The following is a 16,916-nucleotide window of genomic DNA, read 5'->3' as shown; positions in this document are numbered from 1 at the left end:
CTGGATGGTTCTTGTTTGACCTCTTTTGTTGCAGACCAGCCGTTGTGTGTTTGAAATCCAGAATTAAGAGACCCTTCTTGCAGTTCAGCCTTCCCTTCTGACTCCTTCACTGCATCATCTGCTTTTACATTATCTCCGTCAGCAGGCTGTCCCCCTTCGCTGTTATTTGTAGATTTAGAAACTCTAGTCATTTTAATCTCCAGCTATTTGTATTTTTGTGGGTCTTCTCCCTAAAAGTCTTAGCAGGCAGGCTTCCTGAGGACTCCTTTAGCTTGTTCCTTGCTCAGGAAACTGCAGGAGACACTGCGCTGCTGTGTTGGGAAGGATTATTTATAGAAAATCATTCCTCAAATATTTTCTTAATCATCTATCCTTTTAGCTGTGGAGAGGGCCGGGATTAAGGGAGCACTGGACGGGATACTGTGATATTTGCACCCATAAGGGAATGGGAGAAGCTGAGAGGGACAGTGAAATCTCTGTCAATTAGTTCTCTCCTCCTTTCCAGAATCCAGCTTGACTCTCACACTTCTAATTATAACAACTAAAAATTCATCAGCAATTTCATGAAACTGGAACCTCTGTGCTCTTCAGGAAGAGGAATGAGGGACAGAGAAGAGGAACATTACAAAGGAAAAGGTTGATTAAATATAGAGTATAGAGACGGTTGATAGTCTCTTTCCTGACACATTCTTTTCAGCTGTAAGAGCGCTTGAAGAGAAGAGGTCAAAATTATCCTGTCTTGGTTTTGTCCTAGAAATACCATGGAGTTTCAAAACTCACCAATTGGCATGAAGGGTTGTGAGGCAGGGCTTGGCCGGGACATGCCAATAGAATTTACAGCATAAATCCGCATCTCATAAACGACTCCTTCAATCATCCGCTTGGCTTCATAGGTTAGCTCTTTTAAAAGGTCAAAGTTCAGTCTCATCCATCGATAGCTCTTCTTCTTCTTTCTCTCTAAAATGTAGCCTGGAAAGGACAGCTGTTATGATGTAAAAGAACTGGAAATTGTTATCTCACACACAGGAAAAAAATAAAATATTTTTAAATGAAAGAGAAATTTCCTTGAAATGTCTGAGAGGTGGTATAGGGTTAAAAAATTAATTTCCTTCTTCTGTTATGCTTCAATTCACTAATCTTGACTAACACCCTAAATCCCCCACAAAGAATTAATTGGATGAACAGTTTGACAATTCCTTTTTTTAAAATTAATGTTTTATCAAAAAACTGATACTAGATCTGTGTGCTCTTTGCAAAGCGGTGAAAACACAGAATGCTTCCCAGACAATGCAGATCTCAGCTTCTTCAGCCTACAGTGAGTGAGATATGGCCACTCACCATTTTTCTTGTTCTGATTTCCTTGGGAAGGAAAGTGAGCCTGTATGATAGCAGAGAACAAAGAGAGCTGAGAGCACTGCAGAGCAAATCTGTAGTACAGTTTAAGGTGTCATTTGTGTGCCTGGAATCCATGTCTTAGCACTTCTCCACTTCTCCAGAACACCCATAGCCTTTCCAGCTACCATGCTGTTTTCCAGAACGACTAAGTGAGGTTGAATTATCAGTATCAAAGATAAACTTCTCATTTCCCAAATCTAGGAATGGAATCTGTGATTCCTGATGCTTAATACGGAGGATGGTTGTATATCCCATTGGAAATATACATGGCAGATATTTTCCAGTTGACTTGCTACAAAGGACTACTGAACTGTTTATTTCCATTTAGCTATATTAAATTTCTGCTGCTTCTCTGTGTTGCAGATAGTGTGACTGGATGTGATCCACGTAGGCTTCTTCTGAACAAACTTCGCTATGAAAGCTATTAATCTTTTAATGAATAATCAGAGAATGCACTGAACAGTCATGTACACGTGCCATGTATTTGAATGTATTTTATAGGTGTGTTCCTACCCACAGACTGAAGATGTCTGTAACAGGGGTCAGCTATAATAGTGTTAAGTCCATAGCAATGACTTATAATTGAGCCATGCAGAGGAGTGATTCAGTCCTGCTACTCACCAAGGTCATAGCTATCAAATTTGCAAAAGTCCCTTTGATATACCTGGGAATTATGTTTCACACTTAAGGTGTCTCCAGGGATGAGACACATGATGATGGGCACATTTGATTTGCTGGCATGCTGTAGGCACAGACATCATGCAACCTTTCCTGTCAATGCTGAAAGAAAAAAACAGCATGGGAGTCTGCAGAATGTTCTGGGAAAAGAACAGTGGAAGTATCTTTAAGCTGACAGGTTGTATCATCACTTTAAATGCATAATGATGTGCTCCTGGCATGCTTGTTTTCAGCAGCTTTCAGAGTTAAGTGCTGTAAGCAAAGAACCTATGGTTCCTTTGGTATGTTCCTGTTTGTTTCTCTCTTCAGCAGGGTCTATGAGACTGAGAGAAGTTTCATCAACTCAGTTGCTGAGGCTTTTTGCTGTTATAGATAAGCAGAGTTAAACACATAAATGTCAAAATGAAGACATTTTAAATAAATAAATAAAAAAAAACCATGCATAAAGGAGGTAAAATGAAAATACTGGTTGTATTGGTGACATTTGGTAAAGCAGATTATTTCCCTAAATGCACTAAATGTGTGAGAGTTAAAGGTTTTGTTTTAGTAATACAAAAAGCACACAAAACCCCAGGAAAGGTGAAGATGGGGTGTGAATTTCTTTTTTTGTATCTGTTGGATATAGCTAATAAAGACAGTATCTGACTGCCTACAATGCCATCTGTGACAATATGAAGACAGATAAGAATGAATATGCCTTTTCCCCCTGCCTTTTAAACTTGCTTTTAAAGCTCTGTTTGAATGGGTAGTGCTGCATTCGGCTTTTCCTCTCCCCCTGCTGCAGGGGTTTTATTGGAGCTCTACCAGCAGTGCAGCCCTGTGCCAACTGGACAAACCTCCTCAGGTAGTGCAGAGGGTCCTTCTTGGAACATCAACAAAATCCTTCCTTTGATAGTGAAAACAAAGCAAAAAACTTTTCAAAATATGTACCCTGAAAACCCTACAAGACAATGACACAACTACTGGTAAATATCTTAGCACATAATATTTTAAACTGCTGACTTCTTGCTTGCTTCCTGTCAGAACAGATGAAACCACAAAGCACTGGCCCAGCAATACCTTGTTCATTCCTGCACGGGTAAATTCTTTGATTTAAATGAGACATATCCTGTGGAAATGAATGAAGTCCAAACATCCAAAAGAAAATACAAACTCCTCTCTTCCAGATACTATTCAGGGAATTGAGAGAATTTTAGACATTTCTAGCTCTGGCATCCCCATGGGAGTCCATATAGCTTACATTAAAAAAAGTGTTTTGGTTTTTTTTTATTTCAGAGAAACTCAGGCTCCAGAGATCTGTATTAAACAAATTGCTAGATATGGACCCCAGAGGAATTTTTTCTCCTAAAACTGGCCAAGATCCTGCATTATTTTCTTTTTCTTCTGAGGATCACAGAGATTTTTATCTAAAACTCACCATGCTCTGTGTAGAACTTAAAATGGTGTCAGTGATAATCTTGATAGTCTCATTTGCCTGCTCATTTCCTGCATCACAGGATAACTTTCCAATCTAGTTTTTAGGACAGATTTTAAGGTCACTAAAATGATTGAAACTGGTTTATGAACCACTGTTGTATATGAAGTAGTTTTCTACTATAAAACACATATTGCAAGAGTGCCTGAGATTGCAGATGTCTGGAGTTGACGACTGAGGTGGCCACAGATCTGGTTTGATATTCCTAGGTGAGCACAAAGGCCTGTATACTGACTTAAATTTTCAGTCTTCAATGTGAATAATCAGCTTTAGCTATTTTTCATATCACCTTTTCATGCTTTGGGAACTTGTTTGCTGAATTCTTCTCTGACTCAAATTGCACAGGCAGAGGGCACTCTCTCCTCAAAATTGGAGGGCGAGAACCCAGGCAGGTGTGAAGATTCAGTGCATCAGAGCAGCTCCCATATGAGGGTCAGCCTTCCTTGTGTCTAAACAGAGAATCCTTCTGCACCATTTCAAAGGAGCAGCAAGAAATATAAGCAAAGTGTCAGGGAACCTCATGTTTTTGGACTCTTACCAAGTACTGGTTGCCCACCATCGTATTTAGGGGGTTGCCACTGCACAGTACAGCAATCTTCTCCAATGTTGCTGATCGTGGGAGCTTCTGGAGGGTCAGGAACATCTGAAGAATGTGTGACAATGAACGAGAGTTGTTATCGTTTAAATTTCTTTATGCAAGTAAATTAAACATTTTTAACACTTTTTTTGTGTGTGTGGTATTGATGTAGTGGCGTCCCCCAGGAATCAATGTTGGGCCCAGTCCTGTTTAATATCTTTATTGATTATCTGGATGAGGGTATTGAATCTATCATTAACAAATTCATGGATGATACCAAGTTGGGTCAGAGTGTTGATTTGCTGAGGCTCTGCAGAAGAACCAGGACAGGCTGGATCATGGGCCAAGGCCAATGGCATAAGGTTCAACAACACCAAGTGCTGCGTGCTGCACTTTGACCACAATAACCTCCTCCAGCACTACAGGCTGCAGGAAGAGTGGCTGGAAGTTGGTCCAGCAGAAAAGGACCTGGAGGTGCTGGTTGACAGCAGCTGAACATGATCCAGCAGTGTCCAGGTGGTCAAGAAGGCCAATGGCATCCTGGCCTGTATCAGCAGTAGTGTGGCCAGCAGGACCAGGGCAGTGATCGTCCCCCTGTACTCAGCACTGGTGAGGCCACAGCTCAAGTGCTGTGGCCACTTTTGGGCCCCTCACTACAAGAAGGTCACTGAGGGGCTGGAGCATGTCCAGAGAAGGACAATGAGCCTGGTGAAGGGTCTGGAGCACAGGTCCTTTGAGGAGTGGCTGAAGGAGCTGGGGTTGTTTAGTCTGGAGAAGAGAAGACTTAGGGGAGACCTTATTGCTCTCTACAGCTCCCTGAAAGGAGGGTGCAGCCAGGTGGGTTTTGACCTCTTCTCCCAGGCAGCCAGCAACAGAATGAGAGGACACAGGCTTAAGCTACACCAGAGGAGGTTTAGGTTAGACATTAGGAAGAAATTCTTCACAGAAAGGGTGATTAGATTTTGGAATGGGCTTCCCATGGAGTCACCATCCCTGGAGATGTTAATGTAAAGACTAGATGTGGCAGTCAGTGCCTGATCTAGTTGACATGGTGGGGTTGAACTTGATGAGATCAGAAATCTTTTCCAACCAAATTTATTATGTGATTCTGTGATACAGCTCTGTCAGATAGCAACAATAGGTACAACCAGAATGTATTAACTTAATCTAAAGGGAATCCTGCTCTTTGATACTTCTTTGCTGGTTGGTTTCCTTTAAATATCATTGATTATTCAGCTCCCTTTTTCTTCCCAGGCATAATACAAGTTTTGCAAAAATGTAAGGTAATTCTGTTCTGTAAGATGAGGCTTGCTCCAGGGTTCCCTATTTTCTCTAGAATAAATTTTATAAAATACGACTGCATATCTCACATATTATGTCACTTTGGAGATATTCATAGTAAATATCCTGATTTCATATTTATAAAAGATTGGAAAAAACTTAGTATTTACCAAGCAATTCTAAATTTTAATACTGTAGGTGAAAGCAATTTTCTTTTATCATTTTTGATTTGCTTGTCCTTTTGTTATGTATGCCAGGGTATCAGCAAGTTAAATATTATGAAAAATTTATAAAACTTACTGACTCAAAATCATATCCCTCCCTGGTCTTTTGTGACTCATTGAAGAGTCTGTCAATCTATTCATCTTCTATCAGATAAGTTATGTTTCTTTATTCATGAACCATTTACTGCTTATAGAATGAAGTCATCTCTGCTTAAAAACAACCCATAACAAAATGACTAGAAACTTTTCTTATCTCTGACAAGCATGAAGCATGTACTTCAGAATGGAATGTCATCCATAAAATGATAGAATCACCTGAAACAGGAAACACATGTATTACTACTGGGAGTTGTTCTATTAGCTTTTCACCTCTGAAAAAGTACTTCTGCCAAATCTGCAATTGATAATGTTCCTCTCTTTATGATCCTTTCCCATTTTTCTAAACCTAAAGCCAGAACTTGTATCAGAGAGACTTTTAGAGGGGTGAGTTTCAGCAGACTCAAGATTCTTTCATGCTCTAGTTGTTTCTTTCCTTCACTTACCAATGACTTTGACTGTGATATCAGCCTTATCTTCTCCAACTGGATTCTTAAGTATAACTCTGTAAACTCCCTCATCCTCTTTTTCTGCCCCTTCAATGATGAAGACACAATGGTCTTCATGCATCTCCACACGGACTCTGCCTTCAGATTCAAACAGGAGCTGTGGACAGTGAAAGTGACAGATAAAATCATTCCAAGTGGTGCCAGGGACAGCCTGATGAGTCTGTGTGTAAGCTGGTGAAAAACTAAAAATCATTGAATATTACAGTAATTATTGAAAAGATGTAAAATTTTTCAAATTCTGTTTGTATATAGAAGAGAGAAAATATAGACTGGCTTGCTCACATAAATAACATTTGGGAAAGTTGGTTCTGGAAGTCTGAAGGTTGTTGAGATTCACCACTAGTTACACAAACCCAGTTATATTTCAAAGAACTTACTAAGTACTTCCAGAAATTCCTACTTGGTACAGTTGCTAGCATCACTGTGAAAAGTTTCTTGGATAACAGTTGGTTACTGTAAAAATTAAAATAAGATTCTTGTAACTGTTAATGGCATCAGTGTGATTTCTGCCACTCAATACTGTCATATGGGAAACTTTCCACTTTTTGCTAAAATCTAAACAAAATGACCACAATTTAGTTGTACATATGTAATAAACTCCTTTCTTTCTTACGTGTTTATGTGTCTTTAGATTTAGAGCAGGAACCATTAGAAAGAATATATGTCCAAATAGTGATTAGTGCTGCAGGATCCTAACCCTGAGAATGGTTTATTGCTGTATAATAAATGTAAAATATTTTTTACTCTATCAAGAGAGAAGTCATTTTTGTGAAAAATGAAAGTTGCTGCAAAGGGAGTCCTGTTTCACTGCTTTATAGTCCATCCACTCACTTAACCCATTGTCATCTTTCCATGTGTCCTGTTAGATTTTGTTCTAGTTCTTATTGAAGCTTACAGGTTACTGAGGGAGAAAAAAACCTCACAATTAAATCTAAAAGAGTTTTCAAACAACTACTTTGATTCCTTGTAACCCAGTCACCATGTGATGGTGATCAGAAAGATTTTCTCAATCAGCTTCTTACTCTAAAATTGCTCACCAGATCTCTTGTGCCCAGCAGGTTTCTGGTAATTACCACTGTGAGGCACGATAGGGGGCCTTATGTGCTGTTTGAGTCACCATTTTTAATATCTATTGACTTAAACTTTATTTCCTTTTGAGTATGACCTTTTATCTGGAAAACACTAGTGTGATTGCATAAATCATAAGGAGCTTACCTTATTATCACTATTTAAATCACTGCTGTTTTCTGAGGCAGTCATGGAATCATCATTGTTTCGAACTAGGTCATTTCTCTAGATAAGCAAAGAAACCACAGAAAGTCAGCTAAGGCTGAGCAGAGCAGTAAAGCTGTTTCTGCAAGACAGAGAAGAGCTTGTTAGGGGGGTTGAATATGGAGGTGTGAGAAAAGCAAAGTGAGGCATCAAGCAGAGCCGGGAAGGAAATCTACCAAAACCAAAGTAAAAAGCAGAAATGGAAAAAAAAAAGTGTCAGAATGCGGTGAATTAAGGGAAGGATAAGTCAGCAAACTCAGATTTGCAGCTTAGCAAAGGAAGAAGTGTGACATTCCTGCAGTATTGTTGTAACTGGTTCTGAACCAGTCTGTGTCTTCTGGTACTAGTTAGTCTGTATGTGTAAGTACAAAAATAAGGATTACTTCTCTCTGTAACAATGGGATAGTAAATTGATGTAAATATTTTTACACTCAGAAATACATTCAGGGCTATAACACTCATTGAATAACATCTTTTGAGGCTGTGCTACTCTTTGTTTAGAATTTTGTTAGTAAGTGTATTTTACACAACCTTCAACCAAGACTGGCTGCTTTTCTTCATATATTGAGACCTCACATCTCTGAAGTAACACTGTGTAGAGGTTGTCTGATACTAAGGCATCATTTTATCAGAGAAACTTCTGTACAGAAGAGTCAGTTTCTTGGCTTTTTTTAAAAATTTGTTTCCATACTAATTCTGCATTGCAGAAAAAAGTTCTGAGTGCTATTAGCTATGCTAACCTGAACAAGAACGCGGCATAATCATGAAGAAATAGGAGACTGGGGGAATTAACATTATTGGCAATATTATTTTTTCTGTATCTACACATATGGAAGCGTAATGATGCTGTAGAATGTTATGCAAAATATTTCTGTTTTGTGCTAGTTATAGCTCAAAAGCCCACAGATGGTGAGGGGTAGGGATATTTTAAGATGCCCAGAAAGAAAGCTCAATTAACATTTTAAGTCTAGCTTCTAAATTCTTTCTCTGATGTTTTGTAATTGCTTTGATAAGGTAAATAGCAAGATTCCTCTATTTTTATTATATGAAATTCAGTTTCATGACACTAGTCTGCTAAGATGACATTTTCTTCACAAATTGTAGAATCCGTGATAAAGACTAAAAAAAGAAGCTGCCACCTCCAGAAAATGTTCATTCTATCAGGTGAAGGTGATGGGAATGACTCATAACTTATTTATTTTTCTATGAGGTAGGAAGAGAATAAATGAGTATTGTATCCTTCTATCTGCATGTACATATGTCTACTCATATATAGTCAGCCCCTTCTTTTGGACTAAAAAAACAGGGAACAGTTCATAAAAAGGAACAGTTCAGGATGAATCACAAAACCAGCCATGTCCCAAGCTGCTGCAATGCAAATAAAATTGAAAAGAAGATGGAAATACTTGTAAATATCTGTAAATCGAAGTAATATCTGGGAAGGAAAAATAAATTTGCTGTTGTGACTTGCCTCAGACTTGTACATTACCTTATTTACTTTTTGCCAGATGACAGTGGGTGTTGGATCTCCTGATACAGGAACATCCAATCTCAGTTTGTTCCCAGCCACCACAACAATAGTGTCAGGGGATTGGCCCAGACAGTCAAGGTGGATTTTAGGGGGCTCTATAGGAAAGGTAGAGAAAATAAGTTTTAAATACAGTTTGACTAATCTGAATGGAAAAAAAAAAATAATATTCACACATTAAATTAAAAATTAAAAAAATATACTGCTTACTTTGCTACTGAAAACATTCTTACTTGCATATAAATAATGACTGGTGCTCTTACCTTCTCTTGGTACAAAATCTATCTTGACCTCTGAGGAGGAAAAGAAAAAAGGAGATGGGGAAGAAGAAATAGATCAGAAAACAGAATTTACATAGCATCTGCACCCATGAAGCAGTTTTAAAACTGACTGAAACTTCATAAGGCATATTAACCAGCAGATATATACAATAAATTTAAAAATGGGCTCTTTAAACCAATGTGATAATGCTAATGCAAAATAACAAGGAAAAGCAATGAGCCTACATTGAGGTATTAGAAAAGAGATTGGCATTCTCTTGCCTGGTATAACCATGATTAATGTCCCCATTTTATCCCTGTGGAATTTCCATTACACGTTCTAAGATAACTTACCCAAAAACTGAAGCTTGGCAGAAAGGTTGTAAGCAAATCCTTGTGGAATGAAGGAATAATCAGCCTCATCCTCTGGTGTTACATCCTCAATAATTAGCTTATGGATTCTGGAAACATGAGCAAATATATTCCACTCCCTTACCTTATCTCCCCAGGAGAAACAGGGCTATCTCAAGAGCCAAGGTGCACGCTATAGGATACTAACAGAAATTATTATTTCTTCTTCCCTTGTCATGACACAAATCAACAACCACCAGGACTGTAAACTGCTCTGCTTTCAGTATTAAAGCCAATCTGTATCAGCACATTGTCTGTGAATGGATTTTTTTGTCTAGGTAGGTTGGTTGAAGACAGCAAGCAGTTTCCTTGCTTTGGTCCAGTCCTTTACCACTACAAGGGCAGTTGTAACACTGCTGACTGGTTTCATTTGATCCGATTGTGCAACAGTAACTCTGAGTAAACAGAGTAAAAAGTAATTCTCCATCCCTGTATTATTTTAAGTTCAAAACAGAATACAGAAAACAGTACCAGGAAAGACTTTGCCTAGTATTTAATGCTGAATCTTCTTGGTTTCTATTTCCATTAGTAGGCAGACCACTAGGAAACTTGAGCACAGAATTACACAACTGTGTATGTTTTATATAAACACACTAATTTTTCTGTAGGATTTACTCACATGTACTATGTAAACACTACTGTTAGTTTAAAGTTATCAACAATGTGTTTTCTAGATTGTTTGACACCACATAATCCTAATGAAAACTATGATTTACTTTTGCTGATACACCACTGAAGTCATACATATAAAATGCACCAATTCAGGAAGACCACACACATGCTGAAACAAGTCTGTCACTAAATGTTGGTTGCATATGAAAAGCTTTTAAACTTTTTACCTTTTAGCTGGAGCCAGGACAAAGTCTTGCTTTATATTCTTATCCCTTGAGACAACAAGTCTTATGGATTGCACTGCAATAGCCAAGTCTGTACCTGCTTTCTGAAACAAGACTGACCTGCCAATATGGGAGATCTTTATCCGTTCATCTGGAATCACCTCCTTTCCGTTTTTCAGCCAGATTCCTTTCACGTTTTCATCAGAAACTTCACACTTAAAGACTGCCTGGTCACGTGCCTTCACTGTCAGGTCTGCAATGCTCTGATAAACTTCCAGCTTTTTCTCTGATATTGTGAGAATAATTGATACACACATCAAAAATCAGAATAGCTCTGTAAGTAGATGGTGTGGATTCACTGAGTAGAAAAGACGAGGGCTGAGCAAGCTGTCTATGGAAGGAGGAAATATGAAGGGAAATACACAGCATGCAGGGCTTTAACAGGACTGATAGCTAAGCCCCTGTTGTTATCAGGGTATCTGTTATATCCGGCCCACAGGTCTGAGTTCTCCTTGAAGCCTTTATTATCCAGCCCTATGCCTCTTATTGCACCTTCTTTTTCCCTGTCAGGAGGATTATGCTACCACTCTGCACCATCTGGAGAAGGTTACCTTCAGCCTGTTCTCATTTTTCAGCCTCTCTAGTTCTGGGACATTCCCTGTGCCTACCTTGCACAATCAGTTCAGCGACTGATACCCCACCGTTGGTCTTCACAGTGTAGTGTCCACTATCCTCCTTGGTTGACTCATTAATAATGAGATACTGTTTTTTTCCATCTTTCTTGAATCGGTATTTAAAGGTTTCTTCTCGTGTCAGTTCAATTCCATCCTTTTCCCTGAAATACCAAACAGTGTTGAGTCATTTTTGTTATGGTTGAAAGAGGGGAGTAAGGGTCAGCTCAGTGTTACTAGGGATTGGAAGACACAAGGTGAATCCAATCATTGTGGCATTTAAAGTGAGAAAAAAGGGATTATTGCACAAATGTTAGAGGAACCAGAATGCCTTTATCTTGACCATTAATTTTCCCTGTGAATTTGACTTCTGGTTCAAGAAAATTCACCACTAGTAATTACTTCATTTTTTTCTATTTATATGCTATAGATAAACATGAAAGTATGTTAAGTGGTGTAGAAGATAAAGGGTTGAAAACACACTTCACCAGCAGGGAATTTACTGTCTTTAAAACAGCCATAAAATTAAATGAGGCTCGATGGGATATTACTTAAAAGTCTTAATTTTCCTGATGTGAAATATAATTGTTATAAATCCATGCTTTGTGGGCATCAGCAAAAGGAGAAAATTTTAGGATGGAGTCAAATGAATGTGTATTTTGGATTTTGTAGCTCTTTCCATTCAAGGATGCCACAGTATACTTAAGACTTTACTAAATTAAGCTTCACCATCCAGCCCAGGAGGAAATTTAATTATTGTAATTTCCAGTCGTCATGAAGGGAAGTGCACAGGGAGGACTCACGCTGTTTAATCAAGGTCATACAAAAATATACAAGGTGTTTTAAGGGTTTCCTGTTCCTAATCCTAAATAACAGAAACAGGCTACAAGAAAATACTTGTAATTTCTTCAATTTATCAATTTTGTAGCATTACATTTTTCATTATTACTTGAATAAATTTCTATTATGTTACTCGAATACTGCTGCAGTCTATAAATGAAAAAGGTTTTCTCTTTGATAGTTAGTCACATGGAAAAACAAATGGAAAATATGTGTGATTTTACTAGAGTAAAAATATTCTTTCTACTTTTTTGTCATTTCCATTATTTGTAACTTATTTGTGACCAGTGACTCAATGACTATTCAGCTTAACAAATGGATTTACAGAATAGAAAATTGAAATGCTACTTGGGACTCATTAAAATACTAGATATATATAGATGTATGCAAGAAAACCTTTAACCTCTGTCAGAGTCTGCTGAAGTAATTCACAAGGTGAAAGCTTTAAGCAGAGAAAAGGATCCTACAACTTATGACTTAGAAGTTCCTGACGCATTTCAGGATACCTAGAGATTACTCCCTCATGATTGTTTGTTACAGCAGAGCTCACTGGAGCTTAGAGTTGGTTTAGGGAAGGACTGGCCTCCCTTCCAGGTCACAGAACAGCGCTAGTAAGGGAGGAAACAGAGGATGCCTTTAACAGCCACTTGAAACACAGCGCTTAGTGTGTCAGGATAATGTTTCCTTTTCTTTCCTCCTCATTCCCCTTCAGACAAGAGTCTGAGACAACATGTAATATGATCTCCTAAGGCTGGTGCTTTGATTAATGCAAATTAGTTCTGGAACAAGTGCTACAATGCAATACAGAAACCTTTGCTGAATTGCTGAGAATGGACTGTAATCCCGAAGTTCAGCATGCTGCTGTCACTAAATGCAAAGCCAAGCACATACACTGTGGCTGGACTTTTGGAGCTGAACTTTTAAATTTATTTTTCCATGGTCTATTTTGATACATGGCTCATAAAAAGTATCTGAAAGTTCTATTCACCTACTGGTAAGAGAGAGTTCTCTTGAAATCTTGACTAAATAATGAAAATAGTCTTTTTGCAATAACTAGTGTCTTAAATCCCTAAGAAGGGAATACTATCTCTAACTTGTGTTTGTTTTACTGACTAGCACATTGCTGATCCTGTGGATGAGTTGAGAGTTTGCAGAGGGGTATAGTGACAAATAGAGACTGTAAACATCGAAAAATAACTCCCAGATATCATTTGGCTTAAAATAATACACTGCTGCTGTGAAAAGCAGAAAACATCTTTAAGGTAATATTACAGGCCTTTCTTTGGCAACTGGAACTACAAAGTAGAAGAATCTGCTGATATTAAAGCATAAGTGAAGCATTGTAAAGAATCAAAGTGTTGGTTTACAGAACACCATAGGTCATTGGTCCAGCCTCACATTTGAAGCAGAACTAGCATAGCAACAGGTGGGTCAGTTGTGGCTTAGTCTTTCCAAGTCCTGAACATCTGCAAGATCAAATATCTGTTCTCAACTTTACTACTCAATGCCTCTTTGTCTGGAAATGCTTTTCTATTTTCTATTTGGATTCTAAGGAATAATTGGTTAATGTCTTCTGACATGTCATTTATATAGGTATTATGTGATAATTGGGACACACAGATTTATTGCTATAAATATGCATTATCATGGTTTGTTTTGATGTGGAGCTGATAAGATGGTACATCCAGTGTTCAGAGATGGAAAAATTAGATCAAAACTATGTATTTTATTATGTCTTTTTTTTCGAGAATTATCTTATTTCCAAGACCATCTGAAGTTTAGAAAAATCCTGTACTGCAAGAGTTGTAATAATGTGAAACATTTCTTGGTGATGAAATGAACATTCTTTTCTGACTGCTCTGAAGAGACCCACATAATGAATTCTCTGATGAGGTCTGATGGCCATGCCTCACCCTTATGTCTGTCTTATGCAAGTCACATAATTGCCTTTCTTCATGTGTGGTTTTATGTCCTGGGTTTGAAGGGTCTAAGAGCTATAACAGGTGCTCTGAGTTAGGGCCTGTTACTTGGCTTAAACTGCTGAGCATTTTCCCTAATGAGCTGTAAAACTGGAACTCTTTCTCCACACTGTGTTTCAAGCTTTCCCTGGACACTTCTCTTCGCTGTCCAAAATGTTCCCTTTCATTGCCAGAGAGCGTTGACAGCGTCTCACGTAACAAAACCAGTAAAATACAGTGTGAATGCCTAACTGCTCAGTTTTCCATTGCCATGATTTGATGAGTTTCTCTGACCACTTGCTGCATTTCAGACTGAGACAGCTGCTGGTTTGCCCTTGTCACATCAAATGCCCATCCCACAGATAACAGCTCTGTGAGATGTATGGGAGTTGTTCAAAGGCACAGGATCAAAGTGTGGCAGCTGCACTGTGTTCTGAGAGGGACAGATCTGGTTGTCCCCGTCTCTTGTGACCAGGCATCTGCAGGCAGTTCCTGAACAATAGAATGCGTGTCCCTGTGCTTGTGGCTTTAATAGTGTTATGCACACCCTGTACTAGCTCCTGGACTCCATTTAAATTCTCAGTTCCTTCCTTTGGGACAGCAGATCATTAGCTGGCACTTTCCAGGAATGTAATGGGCATTGTGGGAATGCTTGACAACCGTGTGCCTGAAGCTGTTAACAAGCACAAGGGAATTTCATCTGGTAGAGAAATGAAGTGAGAATAGTGCGCGTGAGACACGGCATACGAGCCCTGCTTGTCACGCCTGCCCAAGCAGCATGCACCTTCCAGCTTCTGCTCAGCTGGAATGCCCAAGAAAACAGAATCCGTGGTCTACATGCTTGTCATCTTAATCCATCTCGCTGCATAAGCATAATGACCAGATTTGCAGGATCACCACAGCAGATGTGTTCCCACTGTGTCTCAAGAGATACTAACTTTTCACCTAAGAAAAAATACTTTAGAAATCCAAACACATCCCTGCAGTTGAGAAGATCAGAAGATTTCAAAAAGTACAGCAAACTCATCACAATACAAATCTGATTAGTCTAGGCAGTGCTTAGACATTACTGAAGTGTAAACACTGAACAAGAAATTATAGAGACACCATAAAATATCTATAATTCATCTGTTTTTGTGTCATATTTTTGCTTCTCAGTTCCTCCTCAGTGTTTGACATATAGGAGGAGGGACAATCTTTTCATGAAAACAATTATGTAGGATGGGTTCTCCCTTGTTATTCCACACCTCCTGGTATGTTCCATGGAGAAAGATGGTTTCATGCCGGTTTGTTTTGCTTTGGTTTTCTTCTTCTACTCCCTTACCATTTCACAGTAGCTCCTTCCTCAGATACTTCACACTCAAACTCCACTCTCTCTCCAACCATCACCATCTGGTCCTCCAGTGGGTGAGTGATCAGGACTGGAGGTTCTGGAAATAAGGAGAATTTTATTAAAACAGTATTTTGAAAGGGTGGAGACCAGAGGTAGAATTCATCACTCTACTTCACAAGAAAAGTCCCTGGACAAATAAATGGTGATGATCTCTGTATTACAACTTAAAATTTACTATGCCAGATAACCTTATGAGAATTTTCAAATGAAATTTTTCATGAATTGGAATAAAAATATAGGATTAAAGAGTTTTCATATATATTCGAAATTTCTAAACAGGAGGTGTTACTTTTTTGTATTATTTGATCTGCTTGTACATCTTGGAGCACATGTTTATCTTGAGTGGAATCAAATTTTTTAAGTAAGTTTCTAGCCCCATTGTTGAGATGTAAATAACTTTCCAAATGAGATTTAATGATACTATCACTGTGCTGCTTTCCTTGTTAGTGTTAGGCAAAATTTTCCTCAATTTAACTGTGAGAAAAATACCTACTTCAATAGATCTCAGAATTTGTTAATATGTTCAAGAAAATCCTTTCACCTAAGATAAATTTGAGAGTAGAGAAGAAGACAGTAATTCAATGATAAATGTTAAGGGAGATCTCTTTCCTTTTGCTACCATTGCTTACCTTTTACAAATAATTCTGTGAAGCTCTTCTCATCCCCTACCACACATTCATATGCTGCATCATCAGCCAGAGAGCAGTGGTTTATGGTCAGTATTCTCTTATTCCCAACAGCCTCAAAAATATATCTGAAAAGAGAATCTAAATGTAATTATCGGGGAAAAAAACCCTTATGGACCCAGTCACTGTCTTCTCCTGCCTGGAAGAGAAAAATATTCCTACTCTTTTTCTGAGGACTCAAGCCCAACAGGCCTGTCCTGGTGCAGTGAAGAGAAGCAATGTTTGAAAAACTAGCATAGGAAATTATGGGTAATCTTCCTCCAAGGGTGAGATGTACAAACTCATGTGAAAGGTGTTGGCCGTTGTTCTAAGATCTAGTATGACTACCAATAAAAATGGCTTCAACAAAAAATCACTGGAAATTGGTTCTACAAACAAGTTATGCTAAAGTATATCCCAGATCAGGGGAAAGTACCCTGGACCTATGTTGCTAAAGGACACGAAATGATTCACACAAATGCTTCTCAGTGTTAGAGCAGGAAAGAACCCCCTTTATTCTCTGACTCCAGTATTTATAGACTCTTGACAATGAGCAGGGATTGGATAATTAAGTTACCACCTTCCCAAGCACACTGGTCATGCAAAATGTCCATCAAAAGACATTTATTAGAAGGAATGTGACAAATAATCTATGTTTATAGAACTTTCCTGGGAAAGTAACTAAAACTATGAGAACATTATCAGAAGGCTTTAGTTTTCAGGGCGACAGATATACACATAAAGAGCAGACTATAATCTCAGGACTTACTTGCTAAATTGGTAGATGGAAGCATCCAGTCCCACACGTAGATATACAGAGAAGAGGGAAGAAAAAAGAAAAGGTTATG

General features: G+C 38.4%; 1 protein-coding gene across 1 annotated transcript in view; it reads right to left on the bottom strand.

Annotated features, from left to right (window-relative positions):
• MYBPC3 (myosin binding protein C3) overlaps positions 1 to 16,916 on the bottom strand; it is a 62,586-nt gene that overhangs the window by 20,885 nt on the left and 24,785 nt on the right. Inside the window, exons 14-25 of the mRNA XM_058829656.1 lie at positions 16,838 to 16,840; positions 16,033 to 16,157; positions 15,335 to 15,440; positions 11,210 to 11,376; positions 10,662 to 10,827; positions 9,649 to 9,755; positions 9,298 to 9,327; positions 8,996 to 9,132; positions 7,450 to 7,527; positions 6,172 to 6,331; positions 4,086 to 4,190; positions 781 to 969 (exon numbers count right to left, since the gene is read on the bottom strand). Of these exons, the coding sequence (XP_058685639.1) occupies positions 781 to 969; positions 4,086 to 4,190; positions 6,172 to 6,331; positions 7,450 to 7,527; positions 8,996 to 9,132; positions 9,298 to 9,327; positions 9,649 to 9,755; positions 10,662 to 10,827; positions 11,210 to 11,376; positions 15,335 to 15,440; positions 16,033 to 16,157; positions 16,838 to 16,840 (1,373 nt within the window). The remainder of the gene's footprint in view (positions 1 to 780; positions 970 to 4,085; positions 4,191 to 6,171; positions 6,332 to 7,449; positions 7,528 to 8,995; positions 9,133 to 9,297; positions 9,328 to 9,648; positions 9,756 to 10,661; positions 10,828 to 11,209; positions 11,377 to 15,334; positions 15,441 to 16,032; positions 16,158 to 16,837; positions 16,841 to 16,916) is intronic.

This window comes from Poecile atricapillus, chromosome 1 (genome assembly GCF_030490865.1).
Source record: "Poecile atricapillus isolate bPoeAtr1 chromosome 1, bPoeAtr1.hap1, whole genome shotgun sequence".
NCBI classification, from domain to species: Eukaryota; Metazoa; Chordata; class Aves; order Passeriformes; family Paridae; genus Poecile; species Poecile atricapillus.
This window is presented reverse-complemented; position numbering and strand designations above follow the sequence as displayed.